Consider the following 17,757-nt stretch of genomic DNA (forward strand, 5'->3'; position numbering starts at 1 on the left):
GAGCAGGGCTAGGGGCCAGGGTCTGATGGTGCAGGGCTAGGGGCCAGGGTCTGATGGAGCAGGGCTAGGGGCCAGGGTCTGATGGGGCAGCGCTAGGGGCCAGGGTCTGATGGAGCAGGGCTAGGGGCCAGGGTCTGATGGTGCAGGGCTAGGGGCCAGGGTCTGATGGAGCAGGGCTAGGGGCCAGGGTCTGATGGAGCAGGGCTAGGGGCCAGGGTCTGATGGAGCAGGGCTGGGGGCCAGGGTCTGATGGAGCAGGGCTGGGGGCCAGGGTCTGATGGTGCAGGGCTAGGGGCCAGGGTCTGATGGTGCAGGGCTAGGGGCCAGGGTCTGATGGTGCAGGGCTAGGGGCCAGGGTTTGATGGTGCAGGGCTAGGGGCCAGGGTCTGATGGGGCAGGGCCTGGAGGCGATCGGTGGGGCTGTCGGGGGGGGTGGTTCCCGCTGCCATTCTGCAATCGGGATCAGTGGGGGAAGGAGGGAGGCCAGCGATCGGGGCGGTCTGGGGGTGGCAGGGTGGGTGTGGGGGCGGGGGAAAGGGGTGGGGGGGGGTGGGGGGCGGGGGGGTGGGGGGCTGGTGACCACACTGCCAATCGTGCTTTCCTGGCTCTCCAGGTAAGTGCCTTTTACTCTTGACTTCCACCCAGCCGCCCCCCTTCGCCCTATCGACACTGTCCTCACCTTTTAATCTTCCTACACAACTCAATCAGATTACACGTTCAACTTAACAGAGGGGGAAGAGAAGTTTTAAAAATCTCTCGTTATAGAAATCTACTGTAAGCATCGAGGATTATCCTTTAAATAAAATAGCAACTTAAAAATACAGATGAAGCCCACATGATGTCCACACTTCTCTAAAAGGGCCTCTGGGTGGTGACAAGGAGTGAGAAACTCAGCCAATTCCCTTAGGCCAATGTCCCTGTGGATCTTAGCTCCGCATAGGCTCAGAATCAAACCCAACACTGCTCTGTATGTCAGAGTTATAAACGGTAAAGTGGCGCGACTCCCAGATGCCCATAGGCTGCTCGGTCCCTGTGTGAGGGAGAGTTGACTGGGGGTGATTTAACCTGAGGATCACCACACCTCAGGAGAGGTTGAGAGTGAGTAACCTCAGCTGGTACGGGAATGGGCGCGAAACCAGTTAGCGTATGTAAAGCACACGGAATCTTCCAGGCTTTGGGTGCAGCACCAGAACAGAGAGAATCTCCACCAGCGCAGACATGGCGGGGTGAGCACAGTCAGGAGTCTCACACCAGGTTAAAGTCCAACAGGTTTATTTGGTAGCACGAGCTTTCGGAGCGCTGCCCCTTCATCAGATGAGTGAGGAGTTGTGTTCGCAAACAGGGCCTATACAGACGTGCCAGGGGGTCTTAGGGGCCATTGAAGCCCCCCCCCCCCAGGTTATTGGGGACTTGATGGAGACGTGCCCACCGGGCAGTGCCCACCAGACAACCCAGCAGCGACCACCAAGCACCGCAGCAGTGTCAGTTGGGCACCCCCAGTGTGTGCCCAGTAGCAGTGCCAGGTGGTAGCGCCTGGGTGGGGGCCATAACAGAGGCAGCTTTGCAAGAGGGTCATTCAGAGTGGATCGTGGAGGGGCTCATGATGGGAGGAGGGGAGAGAGGCATGACAGGGGTTAGGATGGGGGGGGGTATATCGGGGGCCATGATGTGACACCCATTGAGGGGCCCTGATGCCCTGTCGGGAGGGGGAAACGTGCTGATGATGAGGTGGAGGCAGAGGGGGGGGGGCGATGGCTGTGGGGTGGGGGGGGGGGGGGGGGGGGGCTGGAGGGAGGGATCTCCCATTGAATGACAAAATGGTGGCTGAGCGCTCTGAAGCCGGGCTTACCGACCTGTTTAGGCCCCCCCACCCCCACTCCCCCCCCCCCCCCACCCCCCCCCACCCCCCGCTCCCTCAGCGCCGGCGCCAAACTGCCAACTCTCCAAAAGAGTGACCGAGCGTCGAAATGCGGAGCGCGAGTGTGAAACTGGCACGGCGCACCCCAGTTTTCTCACCGTTATGACATTGGGAAACGTTTTTTGGAACATTCTGCCCGTTGAGTCAAAAACTGACAAAAGAACCAAATACAGCAACTCTCACCAAAAACCAACCAAGTCACAGCGGAGAAGATCAAAGTAAGACAACCGGATTCTCCAAATCTGAACATAACACAGCCAGCGAGAGACAGAATCATCCTGGCACACTGAATTGGTGAAGTCAGGGGCTTGGGGCGGCGGCGGGGGGGGGGTGGGGGGGGGGGGGCGGCGTTGTGGGGGGGGAGGTGGGGAGTGGAGACAGGCTACTATGTAATTCAGAATGTTAAGGTAATTAGACAAAGACTTGGCAGTGGTATTAGGGTTGAAAGGGTTAATGTGTGGAAACTGTGCCGTCCGTATGAATGCTGCGAGTTTAGGCAGAGTAAAACCCGGTCAGGTTTATTCATATAAAGTCCTGTTATATCCAACAAATCAGTTATTGTTCAGACATACCAACCAATCACAACCCATATACAACACTGCCCTCTGGAGTTGACATGAAAGATCCCATCACACCACCGACAAAAACAATCGTAGTCGTCAGTGTCCTGCCTAATATTAATGCCTCGTGTGGGGTCAGTACTGAGGAAGTGCTGCAGTGTCAGAGAGCCAGTACTGAGGGAGTGCTGCAATGTCAGAGGGTCAGTACTGAGGGAGTGCTGCACTGTCAGAGGGCCAGTACTGAGGGAGTGCTGCACTGTCAGAGGGTCAGTACTGAGGGAGTGCTGCACTGTCAGAGGGCCAGTACTGAGGGAGTGCCGCACTGTCAGAGGGTCAGTACTGAGGGAGTGCCGCACTGTCAGAGGACCAGTACTGAGGGAGTGCCGCACTGTCAGAGGGTCAGTACTGAGGGAGTGCCGCACTGTCAGAGGGCCAGTACTGAGGGAGTGCTGCACTGTCAGAGGGTCAGTACTGAGGGAGTGCTGCACTGTCAGAGGGCCAGTACTGAGGGAGTGCCGCACTGTCAGAGGGTCAGTACTGAGGGAGTGCCGCACTGTCAGAGGACCAGTACTGAGGGAGTGCCGCACTGTCAGAGGGTCAGTACTGAGGGAGTGCCGCACTGTCAGAGGGCCAGTACTGAGGGAGTGCTGCACTGTCAGAGGGTCAGTACTGAGGGAGTGCTGCACTGTCAGAGGGTCAGTACTGAGGGAGTGCTGCACTGTCAGAGGGTCAGTACTGAGGGAGTGCCGCACTGTCAGAGGGTCAGTACTGAGGGAGTGCTGCACTGTCAGAGGGTCAGTACTGAGGGAGTGCCGCACTGTCAGAGGGTCAGTACTGAGGGAGTGCCGCACTGTCAGAGGGTCAGTACTGAGGGAGTGCTGCACTGTCAGAGGGTCAGCACTGAGGGAGTGCTCAGGACAAGGATGAAGGTTCTGCATTGTGACCATGGGGATTTAGGGCAGCTGGAAGCAGAACCTTGGTGCAAATAATCTCTGGACGATTACCTGAGCCGCTTGCAAATTACCATCAGGTGTGTAAAATTAGAGAGATGAATGTACGAGAGAAGTAGGTTCCATATTGCCCTAGTACTGGGGAAAGTGGCTGTACCCCACCAGACCTGAACAACACTGGGACTGGAGTTCTGGCGAGCCTCTTAAAAAAGCAATCAACAGCTTGTGAGACTGAATTTTATTACAAACACAAGCAGCCGGTCGAGGGGATGGTGTGTGAGAGAAAGTGCAAATACACTTTAGATAATTAAATGAAAGATGAGTAATTCCAGTAGTCTGCTTATTATGATATAAACAGTAAAGAGAACATTCCAAAACTGTTTTATTTACAAAAGCTCAACTTTGGGCTCAATCTAAACAGTACAAAAGGTTCTTGTGCAAACACATGCCTAATGTTATTGCGCAAAAGCATTCAATTCATCACCAAACAAGCAACTGTATGAAGTTGCCTTCTTTGCAATGGTTACCTGCGAACAAAATATGAAGGTTTAAGAGAGACCTTGCCAACGTATAGAAGAGGAGGAACAAGCAAAGTCTCTTTTCTTTTGCATCATTGCAATGAGCCAACTTAATCAAGCAGCTCGACAGCATCCAAGCACCAACTGCATCTCAGTGAGTCTCGCTCTCGCCTCTGAGGCAGAAGCCTGTGGTTCAAATCCCACCCCAGGACTTGAGCACAAAAATCTAAGTTGATACGCCAGGAGGGTTCTGCAGTGCTGGAAGGTGACTCTCACCAACTTTTACCAATGTACCATAGAAAGCATTCTTTCTGGTTGTATCACAGCTTGGTATGGCTCCTGCTCTGCCCAAGACCACAAGAAACTACAAAGGGTCGTGAATGTAGCCCAATCCATCAAGCAAACCAGCCTCCCATCCATTGACTCTGTCTACAATTCCCGCTGCCTCGGCAAAGCAGCCAGCACAATTAAGGACCCCACGCACCTCGGACATTCTCTCTTCCACCTTCCAAAGATGTGCGGGTTAGGTTGATTGGCCATGCCAAAATTGCCCTTAGTGTCCTGGGATGCGTAGGTTAGAGGGATTAGTGGGTAAATATGTAGGGATTTGGGGGCAGGGCCTGGGTGGGATTGTGGTCGGTGCAGACTTGATGGGCCGAATGGCCTCTTTCTGTGCTGTAGGGTTTCTAAGTTTTTAAGTTTCTTCCATCGGGAAAAAGATACAAAAGTCTGAGGTCACGCACCAACCGACTCAAGAACAGCTTCTTTCCTGCTGCCATCAGACTTTTGAATGGCCCTACCTCGCATTAAGTTGATCTTTCTCTACACCCTAGCTATGACTGTAACACTACACTCTGCACTCTCTCCTTCTCCATAATGGTATAAATGGTATGCTTTGTCTGTAAAGCGTTCAAGAAACAATACTTTTCACTGTCTGTTAATACATGTGACAATAATAAATCAAATCAAATTCAAATCAAATGAAATCAGGTGTGATGTTGAACTATGGACACAGGTGTAGGTAGGAGATCCAATGGCATTATTTAGTTTGTGAAATTCTGTTCCCCAGAGAGCAGGGGAGGGCGGGTCATTGAATATATTAAAGACTGTGGTGGAATTTTGACAGACCGGGGAATGATGAGTTTTATTTGGGGGGAGTGGCGCAGACAGGATAGCGGAGTTGAGACCACAGCAAGATCAGCCGTGATCTTATCGAATGGCAAAGCAGGATGGAGGGGCTGAATGGCCTGCTCCTGCTGCTCAGTGGTATGTTCCTCGCTTTTATGCTGTTTCATCCAACTGCGCTGGGACCATTGGCAGAAACTGTGCCCCAGTGTGTTTATAAACAGTGCTCACCACTTTTTAAATATATATAAATAAAACTTTCTGCAGATAAGCTGGTAGTGCTAATGCCGGAGTCTGGAAGCAGTGACCTTGAACGCCGGTTACAGCTTTATCGCACTGAAGACAAGTTTGGGAACTTCTTGTGCTGAAGTATTCCTCCCTGACGCGGCCCGAAAAAGCGCTCTTTGTAAACGGCGACCGTCACGAGGCTGCACAGATGATGGGAGAACATTCTGTCACTGAATACAAAAACAATGTGGAATAAGGAGATAAAGGAAACTGATCAAATCACAAGTTGTAGCCGAGCGTGAATTGGGAGGCAGCCTCTCGATTTGACGCCTCCTGAAGCAAACTGGCCACGTGGAATCTGGTGAAAATCTCCATCATCGTCACAAGTGATTGACATTAGGGACCCGCCTCCACCCTCCTTTCCCAGTCTGAATCCCAAAGAACCTTTCAATCTCTCATTTCTCTCTATTCTACAAACACTGCATCCGTTTGAATTCCCATTCTTCCCTAAAGGCCTCTGTAAATGTGAGTTAATATAAGCGCTGCGGCCCTGACCAAGTCCCGCTCTCCCATTACCTCAGCTCACTTTGATCACTCACCCCATTGTCTGGCCTCTCAACGCCTCAATTTTAATACCCTCACCTTGTTTTGAGAATGCCTACACAGCGTGGCCTCACCTCCCCGATGGGCACTGCCCGGGCATATCCCTGACCACCCAGGGAGGCTTCGATGGCCTCCAGGTCCCCTGGTGTGATCATCGTGCCAGGTCTGCGCTGGCGGACACCTGTGCTGATTCTCAGCGTTATGGCACTGCACCCGAAGGCCGGAAGATTCCGTGCACTGGGTTCCGAATGGACTATGCAGATCTAAACACGACTTAAAACATGCTAATCAGCTTTGTGTCCTTTGGAGGGGGGACCGGGAACACAGCAAACCGTTTGGCGTCAATCGGAGTTTTAGTGTTGCATGCCAGGTTCCCCGCTGGCCGCACTGTTTGCCAGACGTGATGAGGTGGTAAAGTCGCGCCCGACATCGCACACTCAGCACGATTTCATTCCACTTAAAAATAAAACTTGCATCCTTCAAACATCCTGAGCAAACGGCTCCTTCTTCCCAACCACAGCCCATCCTCCCCCACCCCTCCCCCATCCCACCCATCCCCACCCCCTCCCTCACCCCCACCACCCATCGGCCCCTCCCCCACCCCATTCCCCTCCCACATTCTCCACCACACACTGGTCCCTCCCCCACTCATTCCCCTACCTCCCACCACCCATCTGTCTCCGCCCCACCACCCCAAAACTCGAGAAGCAGTTCCCACAGCAGGACAGGAATTCACCATTTGTTGAAGCCATCAATCTCCCAGCATTCACTGCCTGTGGGCAGTCGGATTTATCAATGGACTTATAAGCACCTGTATTATCCAAACAGATCATTCCCAGGAGTGATTGAAATTTAACAGTCCAGATAGTGAAGGAAAGGCATTGGCTTTATCAACACTCAACTATTCAAATCCAACATTATTTTTATTCATCCATGGGATGTGAGTGTTGCGGGCCAGACCAGCATTTATTGCCCATCCCTAATTGCTCTTGAGACAGCGGTGGTCAGGATTTTGACCCAGCGACACTGAAGGGACGGCCATATAGTTCCAAGTTAGGATGGTGAGTGTATTGGAGGGCTAATGGCGAACTACCTCTCCCGCCTGAAGGATGTCAAGCCTTACGCAGCAGGGGTCGAGTTGGGCCTTGAGTGAGGGGGGGGATTATGGGTCATTCATGGAGGGGGTTGTCAGACCTTAAGAAGTGTTTCGGTTGGGCCTGTGGGAAAAGATGACAGGCCTTGGACAAGTTGGGTTGTACCGGGCCTTGAGAGGGAAGGGGAGGGTGTCAGATCTACGGTAAGGAGGGGGTTGCCATGTGGAGACAGGCCATATTGGGAAGGGGGGTGGGGAATGGGGTCAGACTGGGACTCCCAATCTTTGGAATGTTCCCAGATCGAGTCAATTGCTCATCAGAAGTTTGCACTTCCCAGGAAATTGCCATGTAAACATTACTCAGGAACTTACAGGGGTGTGGCGGAGGGGGGAGACCTCCCCAGTCCCCACTCCTCCCACACTGCTTCAGGACTCAGAAAACCTGAACGCTGCCAGCCCACTGTCCAGGGGATGCGATTGGGGGAGTGCATGAACAGAGGTGGCAGTTTGTCTTTCTGAATTCGGGGAATGGCCTGACTCACATTTCCCAAATTCAACAGAAAAATCCAATCCAAGAGAGTGCAGCAGTTCCTGCCTCCTGTCCTAGGGTGTCCGCTTGGATCCCTGTGCTCATGTCCTAGAGTGGAACTTACAGACATCGAGGTTTACAGCATGGAAACAAGTCCTTTGGCCCAACTTGCCCATGCAGCCCAATTTTTACCACTAAGCTAGTCCCAATTGCCCACGCTTGGTCCATACCCCTCGGTACCCATCGTACCCATGTAACTGGCTAAACGCCTTTTAAAAGATAAAATTGTACCCGCCTCTACTACTACCTCTGGCAGCTTGTTCCAGACACTCACCACCCTCTGTGTGAAAAAATTACTCCTCTGGACACTTTTGTATCTCTCCCCTCTCACCTTAAACCTATGCCCTCTAGTTTTAGACTCCCCTACCTTTGGGAAAAATTTGAATGGAGAACCTACCGACTGAGAAACAAGAGTGATACCAACAAAGTCATGGCTAATAAAAGGGAAAATTCCAGAAGCTGTGCGCATATTGCTGCTTGAAGAGACTAACAAAGTCGCCAATCAAAAGATACAGATTCATGTACGTGGCACGGTGGCACAGTGGTTAGCACTGCTGCCTCACAGCGCTAGGGACCCGGGTTCAATTCCGGCCTCGGGTCACTGTCTGTGTGGAGTTCTCCCCGTGTCTGCGTGGGTTTTCTCCGGGTGCTCCAGTTTCCTCCCACAGTCCAAAGATACATGGATTGGCCATGCTAAATTGCCCCTTAGTGTCAGGAGTATGAGCAAAGTAAATATGAGGGGTTAATGAAATAGTGCCTGGGTGGGATTGTTGTCGATGCAGACGCGATGGGCCAAATGGCCTCCTTCTGTACTGTAGAGATTCTATGATGATAATTAGAAAAAGTATCAGAGGCAACATGCAGAAAGACAAGTTGTGATGGGGAATATGTGTCTTGGAAGGTTGATGGGTGAAGATTCAATTGTAACTTTCAATGAGGGAATTGAGTAAGTTCATTAAGGAGGTAAATTTGATGGGCACTGGGAAAAGAGCAGGAGAGGAGGACTAATTAGACAGCTCTTTCCAAAGGGCCAGCACAGGTAGGATGGCTAAAGGGCCTCCAACTGAGCTGTATTATTCTCTGGTTCCAGGTCAACACGGATGTCAAACAGGTTTCGCCTTTTCCCATTACACCAGCTTCTCGATCATGGAGGCGAATGTCGTCCTTGGGGCAAACCCCTTTGGAAAATTCAATGTAGCACCAAGACGGGAGTGAGTCAGAGAAAAGAAATTGCTCCAGTGAAGGGTTCATTATTCAAACAGCAAAATAATAAAACTGAAGGAGTTCGGACAGAGATGGGAAGTCAGGCAGACTGTGATTGTAAGGTAACAGGATGGTGAAATTGTCGGACAGATCCTATCACAGACAGGTGAGGGGTGTGTTTTTGGACTGATTGCAGGTTATGCTGGGAAACCTGTTGAATGAGAAAGGAATGGGCTTGTTCTTCTTGTTTTGAAAGATTATGGAGCCTCCGGTTCATTTCTTTGAATGAAAAAGTGGGACTTAAACAAGATAGAAATAATTTTGAAGAATCACCTCAAAGAACTTCACACACAATGAGTCATAGTAACTGCTCTTATGTCGGAAAGAAAATGGAAATAATCAGCTCCAAGTTATCTGGTTAGCTCGCTTTTAAATTTACAAGTTCCTCTTTCCCCGTTAGTTTATATCAGTTTAATAAATTACTGAGGGAGAGAAAAGAGCTGACGTTTCAAGCCCAGATGACCCTTTGTCAAAGCTTTCACAAAGGGTCATCTGGATTCGAAACGTCAGCTCTTTTCTCTCCTTACAGATGCTGTCAGACCTGCTGAGATTTTCCAGCATTTTCTCTTTTGGCACCCAAATCTGTTCCCTCTTGATAAAATTCCAATTTCGTTGAAGCAGCCTTCATGCCCATTATCTGAGTTTCTATGTTTTATCTAGATCAAACTCAAATATTTTTCCATCTGGACCTGCCTGGTTAGTAATTCCCAGAATCATGGATTCCAAAGGAGGGATGAGTGGGGAGGGTGATCGGTGGGGGGGAGGCGGGGGAGGGTGGGTGAAGCTTGGGGTTTTGTGGTCACATTTATGACGTCCCATCCTCACCCACCACATGCTGTGCCATAGCCAGCGACCTGTGAAAATTTTCTACAACTGCATCCTGAACTCCCACTCTTGCTTGTAAACTGTAGCCTTGAGATTCGGTTTCCATAGCTACCATTGCCGATCCCTGGTCACAGCCCATGAAAGGGCTGTTAGGGAGGAATTTGTAGAAGTCAGGCATGTGGAAAGGAAGTTGAGAGGATTATGAAAGGAACAATCAATACCTCGACCGCAGTGCTTACGTAAACAAGTCAAAGTTAGCCTGGGGCTAACAACCAGGGGCAGAAATGCTGGACAGAGGCCAAGCCCCTAAATTTGAGGAGTTACAGCCGGGTCCAGGCCTCTGCAAGAGCAACTTGACAAACCCCACTCCCACCGTCCTTTCCTCATAACCCTGAAATCTATTTTCTCCTCAGGTTATGATACAATTCTCTTTGGAAGCCACAATTAAGTCTGGCTCCTCCACACTTTTTGGGCAGTGCATTCCAGATGTTAACCACTCGCTGCCTGAGAACAATTTTCATCAGGTCATCTTTGGTTCTGTTATCAGTCACCTTAAATCCTTGTCCTCTGGATCTCGGCCATAGAATCATAGAATCCCTACAGTACAGAACGAGGCCATCTGGCCCATCGAGTCTGCACCAACCACAGTCACACCCGGCTCTATTCCCATAGCCCCATGCATTTACCCTAGCAATTCCCCCTGACACTAGGGTCAATTTAGCACGGCCAATCCCCCTACCCTGCGTATCTTTGGACTGTGGGAGGAAACCGGAGCACCCAGAGGAAACCCACGTAGACACGGGGAGAATGTGCAAACTCCACACAGAAAGGGACCGAGGCCGGAATTGAACCTGGGTCTCTGGCACTGTGAGACAGCAGTGCCACCATGCTTCCACCTACAGGAAGAGTTCCTCCCTATTTATTCTATTCAGATCCCTCATGATTTTGGACACCTCTTGAAGTCCATCATCATCCTCCTCACAGCTCACAATAATCCCATCAGCTAATTTGAAAGTTGTGTCTTGCAAGCCTGAGGTACATTTTAAGGAGCATCATAAAGGAGGTGGGAGAGGAGAAGGTGGTGAGGTTTAGGGAGAAAATTCCAGAGTTTAGGGTCTCAACAGCTGAAGGCAAGGCCACCAATAATATATAAACTGATGCAAAATATTGGATTTGGAAGTATCCTTGAGGGTTGTAGGGCTGGAGGTGGTGATAGGGAGGGTTGAAGCCAAGGAGGTTTTTGTCTGGGTAGGTGTCACTTTACCCTGTCACAGTCACACAGGATGTTATTTGTGACTTTGTTTAGAGCTGTTTAAGTACAACATTGGAAAACTGATTTAAAGTTAAAGTTTATTTGTTCATCACAAGTAAGGCTTACATTAACACTGCAATGAAGTTACTGTGACATTCCCCTAGTTGCCACACTCCGGCGTCTGTTTGGGTCAATGCACCTAACCAGCACGTCTTTCAGGCTGTGGGAGGAAACCAGAGCACCCGGAGGAAACCCACGCAGACACGGGGAGAACATGCGAACTCCACACAGACAGTGACCCAAGCCGGGAATCGAACCCGGGTTCCTAGCGCTGTGAAGCAGCAATGCTAACCACTGTGCTACCGTGCCGCCCCAGTGATGCCTACAGACCCACAGCAATGTGATTGATTCTTAGCTGCGCTCTGAAAAGGTCGAGCAGGACACTCAGTTCAAGAGCAATAAGTGATGGGCAACAAATGCTGGCCCAGCCAAATCCCCTTAAAAGAATAAAAAAAAACTCTTATCATCCCTCGAACATTCGTTGGGTTTTGAGAATGTTGGAAGCCCGTGAGGCAAATTCAAAACTACAACCCTGAGGTTTTTCCTATTCACTCCTGTGCATGTTGCTGGCTATGCCAGCATTTGTTACTGTCCCTAATTTCCCTTGAACTGAGTGTCTCACTTGGCCATTTCACAGGGCAGTCAACCACATTGCTGTGGCCTTGGAGTCACATATAGGCCAGACCAGGTAAAAGCAGCAGACTTCCTTCCCTAAGGACGTTAGTGAACCAGATGGGTTTTTAAGACAATTGACAATAGTTTCATGGTCACCATGTGTGTGAGAAGAATTTAATCACTTTTATTTCAGAGCCTCTGAACCAGCCAGATTTGCATATTTCAGTTGGTGTTAGATTATATGATACTCTGCAGCTGATTGCTAGAATGTTCTAAAGCATGATGAAATAAAAGACCTGTACTGTGTTAATCGGCTGACAACTTGGAGGGTGCATTATTACGAGAAACATCCTCAGTTATTAATAAGAAAAGACTTTCAAGAACAAGTGCAGTCATGTCTAGATCACTGTTCGGTCGAGAGACTGCTTTGTATCAGTGTGACGACAGAGCGGGTTTGTGGTGGAAGTGCAGGTTGAGGAGGTTGGTATGAGTGAGGGAATTCTGGATTCAAATAAAAAACCACATTGGTAATGTCAGCAAAATAAGCAAAATACTGTGGAGGCAGGAATTTGAAACAGGCAATGGGGCTCATACTCAAAACATTAACTGCATTTCTCTCACATAGAATCCCTACAGTGCAAAAGAGGCCATTCAGCTCACTCAGTCTACAATGACTCTCCGAAAGGGAATCCTACCTAGGCCCAATCCCCCACCCTAACCCAGTAACCCTGCGCACTGATCAAGGCCAATCCACCCAACTTGTACATCTTTAGAGTGTGGGAGGAAACCGGAGCACCCAGAGAAAACCCATGCAGACACGGGGAGAACGTGCAAACTCCACACAGACAGTTAACCAAGCTGGGAATGGAACCCGGGTCCCTGGCGCTGTGAGGCAGCTGTGCTAGCCACTGTGCCGCCGTACTAAAGTCGATTGATTTCTCCATCTCGCTATCACAGAAGTCCACCACGGTTATTAAATCCAACCAGAAAGATTGTTTACTCTTTGGCAATGTTTGGATAATTCAGTCAACGCTTTTCTTCCCCTCCTCCTCCATTTTAAACCATCTTTTTAAGTGTCTACCGTTCTCCTCCCTCCCCAGCCCTGCCCCAACGCCTCCGGCGGTTTTCAATGCGTCAGCCCACTCGCATTTGCCTGAATTGTCTTTCAACATCTCCCGGCCAAACAAACACCAGTGAAAGGCAATGTGCGGTTGTAGATGTGAGGTTGTTCCTCACATATACAAGTACAGCCAGAGGAGAGACATGTTCCAACAGGCTGGGAAGGTTGGACTGTTACTCACAATAGGTTCCCTCATCATCTTTACTTGACAAACCCACAGGACATCACTTGCAGTGCTCACAAAACATCACTTGTTTATAAAGTGGGCAGATCGCACAACAGACTTGCTTCTTTAAAAAAAAAATGCATTCTTGGTTTCTTAAATTTATCCTTTCATGGGACCCGGGTGAGACCAGCATTTATTGCCCATCCCTAACTGCTCCTGAACTGAATGGCTTGCTAGGCCATTTCAGAGGGCATTTAAGACGTTGCTGTGGGTCTGGAGTCACATGTAGGCCAGGCTGGGAAAGGATGGCAGATTTCCTTCCTTGAAACGACATTAGTGAACCAGATTATTTTTTTTACAACAACTGAGTTGTTGTAAAAAATGGTGAGTTTCCATCTCACCATTAGTGACATTCGCGTTATGTTCCAGGTTTTATTAATTGGACTTAAATTTCCACCAGTTCCTTTGGTGAGATTTGAAGCCCTGTCCCCAGGGCATTGCCTGGGCCTCTGGATCATAGATCATAGAATCCTACGTGCAGAAGGAGGCCACTTGGCCCATCGAGTCTGCACCGATTACAATCCCACCCAGGCCCTATCCCCATAACCCCATGCATTTACCCCAGCGAGTCCCCCATGACACTAAGGGACAATTTAGCATGGCCAATCCATCTAACCCGCACATCTTTGGACTGTGGGAGGAAACTGGAGCACCCGGAGGAAACCCACACAGACACGGGGAGAATGTACAAACTCCACACAGTGACCCAAGCCGACAATCGAAACCAGGTCCCTGGTGCTGTGAGGCAACAGTGCTAACCACTGTGCCACCGTGCCGCCCCCAATTATTATTAGTACGTGGACATCGCTGGTAATGCCAGTATTTATTACACAACACTAGTTTCCCCAGGTTTAACACAATCGAGTAGAAACCTCAGAAGGCAGTTAAGCGTCAACCACAATGGTGTATGACCGACTGGAGTCACACCTCAGATCAGGACTACTGGAAGCTTCCCTGAAAGGTGTTAGTCAGCACGCTGGAACCGGTTAAGGAGCTAAACTGGGTGGATGCTGAGAAAATATTTCCCTGGTTAGGTAATCTACAACTCAGTGTCATAGCCTCAAAACAAGAAGTTGGGAAAGAAACTTCTTTACTCAAAGTGTTGTGAATCTTTGGGATTCTATATCAAATGATGCCCAGTCGTTGAGTTTATACAAGACAGAGGTCAGTGGGTTAGTGGGTGCTAAGGGAATGAAGGGGAGAGTGCAGGGAGGAGGAGTTGGAGAAGTAGATTTTGTTGATTGATAGTGCAGGTTCAAAGGGCAAAATGGCCCATTTCAGGTCCCATTTCCTGTGCCTGTATGTTCAAAGTTCAGAGGTGATGGGCTGAATGGCCCCTTTCTGTATTGCAAGATTCTATAATTCTAATAAGTGAATAAGTCAGTCACCTACCCAGAACAGTCACAATGGTCTTAATTAGCTTCATCGGCATCTTGCTGCGTTTGATGGAGCCAGTGGTGTGAGACATCAAGTTCAAGGTTTTCTTTTTCACGTAGGTATAGATCCGTAAATATATCATTATGATGATGCAAAATGTGGAGAGGTTGAACAAAGCCCAGAAGGTCAAAAAACTCCGACTATAAATGGGGGCCAGTGAAGAACAGGTGCTGATGTGACAGATACAATTCCAACCCATATTGGGAATAGTGGCCATGAAAATAGCCGTTCCCCAGATCGCCAAGATGAGGCAGGTCACGCGACGCTTCGACAGGTTACTGTGCAGCCTCATCTTCATGACAGAGAAGTAGCGTTCCACCGCTATAACCAGCAAGCTGTATAATGAGGCGCAGAAACTAACGTCTAGGAGGGCCTGGCGGAGGAAGTACCACTGCACCGTCAGCTTCCTTGAAACGCTGCCAGTGTGAAACATCAGGAAGACATAAGCTAAGCTGGCAAAAATGTCAGCCGCCGCCAGGTTGGCGAGCAGGTAATAGAAAGGGAAATGGAACCGGCGAGTCTGTACAACCGCAATGATGATCATTGCATTGAACAGAAAGATAAAAAAGCAGCAGATGATACCGAAGCTTAACCCAATGTAGAACGTTTTCTCAAAGATATTGTCTTCAGAGCCACTCATGTTGCTGCTGAGGTTGTAGAAGAACATCATTGTTTCATTGTAGTAACAGGTAGCCATCTTCTCCTCCAATTTGAAGTCTGTAAAGGAGAGAATGTGAATAAATTAAATATTGGACCAGCTGAAAAGTCCCTTCAGTAAACAGATGGGATGTAAATATCGGCAACATATCAAAGACTATTTCCTCGGGTGAATGGAGCGGTAACTAGGGGACATAACCATAGGGTTCATGGTGGGAGATATAGGAAGGATGTCCGAGGTAGGTTTTTTACTCAGAGAGTGGCTGGGGTGTGGAATGGACTGCCTGCAGGGATAGTGGAGTCAGAAACTTTAGGAACATTTAAGAAGCTATTGGATAGGCACATGGAGTACTTCGGGATGATAGGGAGGAAATAGCTTGATCTGGGTTTCAGACAAAGCTCGGCACAACATCGTGGGCCGAAGGGCCTGTTCTGTGCTGTAATGTTCTATGTTCTATGTAACATGAAGACTATTTAGTAAATGTTTACCAGGCAGCAGTTTATTCCGTTTTCTCCTTGTAAGGGCCTGGAGGTATCCAGGTTTTCTGTTTAATATTCTTTCATGGAATGTGGGCATTGCTGACAAGGTCAGCATCTACTCGGTGCTCTGGTTTCCTCCCACAGTCCAAAGATGTGCGGGTTAGGTGGATTGGCCATGCTAAATTGCCCCTTAGTGTCAGGGGGACTAGCTAGGGTAAATGTATGGGAGTAGGGCCTGGGTGAGATTGTGGTCGGTGTAGACTCGATGGGCCGAATGGTCTCCTTCTGCACTGATTCTATGTTTCTATTGCCCATCTCTAACTGCCCTTGACAACTGGTGATGGTTGCTCCTCCAGAATTGCCTCGGAGTCTCTTGAAATTAAAAATTAATCTCCAAGAAAACCCTAGATATATTTCTGTGATAGCGTGGCCCTTTTAAGGGAACAAACCCTGAGGGCTATGGGATTGGGCTGGACCCAATGCGGGGGGGTAGCACGGGAGGCAGAGCCAATCAGGAGCAAGGGCGCACGTCTGGGCTTGGGGAGGAACTTCAGTGGCAGCCGGGAGCAGAGAGTGTAGTCGTGTATTTAGTTCTGTCTGACCATTGCTTGTTTATACACATTTAAATTGTTAGTAATAAACCGTTTTTAACTTGAAGTCGCAATGAGTCACCCTCCAAGTTATTACAATTTCCAAGTCAGGATGATGATGGCTTGGAGGGGAACATCCAGATGGCGATGTTCCCAGATATCTGATATCCTTGTTTTTCGAGATGTTCTCGTCGGTTGTGAGGTTGGAAGGTGCTTTCTGTAACATCTGACAGCACCTGTGGGGAGAGAATAGAGCTAACGTTTCAAGTCTAGATGACCCTTCATCAGAGCAGCTCTGACGAAGTGTCACCGAGACTTGAAACGTTAGCTTATTTCACTCTCCACAGATACTGTCAGACCTGCTGAGATTTTCCAGCATTTTCTGTTTTTGAGTGTGGAAAAAAAACCTGCCTTCACTCGTTCCGTATCCCTCTATTCCCTCCCTATTCATGTACCTATCCAGATGCCTCTTAAATGTTGTTATTAATGTAGTCCTTACCCAGCACGACACTGCTCCCCGCTGTAAACCTCCGCTCTGGGGCAACAGGTAAATTTACCCCTCTGTCCACTTGCGAATATCCAGTCTCCTAAAGAGAAGTGGGAATAGAATGGTTATAATTTTTCAATTCTTTTCCTTTATCCATGGTATCCAGCCTTGAGCTGGCCATGGGCAAATAACATTCACAATATCCAATGATCATATCCAACAAGAGACAATCCAACCATCTCCATTTAACCTTCAATGGCATTATTTTCACTGACTTCATCAGCATCAACATTTTGGAAGTCACCATTAACCAGAAATTTATTTGCAAAAGCTACGAGAACAGGTCAGAAACTGGGAATCCTGCAGTGAGTAACTCAACTCCCAACTCCCCAAAGCCTGTCCACCATCTACAAGGCACAAGTCAGGAGTGTGATAGAATATTCTCCACTTGCCTGGATGGGTGTAGCTCCAACAACACTAAATAAAGCTCAACACCATCCAGGAAATAGCAGCCTGTTGGATTGGTGCCCCATCCACCACCTTCAACACTCACTCCCTCCATCACTGACGTGCAGTAGCAGCAGTGTGTGCCATCTACAAGATACACTGCAGCAATGCAACGAGAGGCCATTCACAGCTTCATCCCAGCCCACAAACTCTACTTTCTGGAAGAAAAGCAGCAAATACATGGGTACTCCACAACATGCATCTCCCCCTCCAGGTCACAAGCCAAGCTGACTTCAAAATGCTCCTCAAGATATGGTCAAAATCCTGAATTCTCTGCCCTTTGCGTGACTACAATAGTTCATGAGGTGACTCACTGCCACCTGAAGGGCAACTAGTAATGGGCAATATACACTGACCATGCCAGTTACAACCTGGTCACATGAATGAACTTACACAAACAGCATGGTCCTTAATGCCTTCTTATGTGATTTGCACGGTACATACATCACCTACTAATGTTATTAATATGGTGCATACATGACCCTCTAATGTAATTAACATAGGCCGTTGGTGAGGTCACACCTGGAGCATTGTGTGCAGTTTTGGTGTCCTTATCTGAGGAAGGATGTGCTTGCTATAGAGGGAGTACAGCGAAGGTTTACCAGGCTGATTCCTGGGATGGCGGGTCTGTCATATGAGGATAGATTAAGTCGG

General features: G+C 49.0%; 2 protein-coding genes across 3 annotated transcripts in view; both read right to left on the minus strand.

Annotated features, from left to right (window-relative positions):
* The window catches only part of LOC144497572 (mucolipin-2-like), a 411,267-nt gene that overhangs the window by 284,409 nt on the left and 109,101 nt on the right, over positions 1–17,757 (minus strand). The gene's annotated exons all lie outside the window — the stretch shown is intronic.
* Positions 1–17,757, minus strand: part of lpar3 (lysophosphatidic acid receptor 3) — a 59,068-nt gene that overhangs the window by 10,876 nt on the left and 30,435 nt on the right. For both annotated transcript variants that reach the window (XM_078219009.1, XM_078219010.1), the window contains exons 2-3: positions 16,609–16,696; positions 14,338–15,099 (exon numbers count right to left, since the gene is read on the minus strand). In XM_078219009.1, the coding sequence (XP_078075135.1) occupies positions 14,338–15,079 (742 nt within the window). In that variant the 5' untranslated portion in view covers positions 15,080–15,099; positions 16,609–16,696. The remainder of the gene's footprint in view (positions 1–14,337; positions 15,100–16,608; positions 16,697–17,757) is intronic.

Source organism: Mustelus asterias, chromosome 8 (assembly GCF_964213995.1).
Source record: "Mustelus asterias chromosome 8, sMusAst1.hap1.1, whole genome shotgun sequence".
Lineage (NCBI taxonomy): Eukaryota > Metazoa > Chordata > Chondrichthyes > Carcharhiniformes > Triakidae > Mustelus > Mustelus asterias.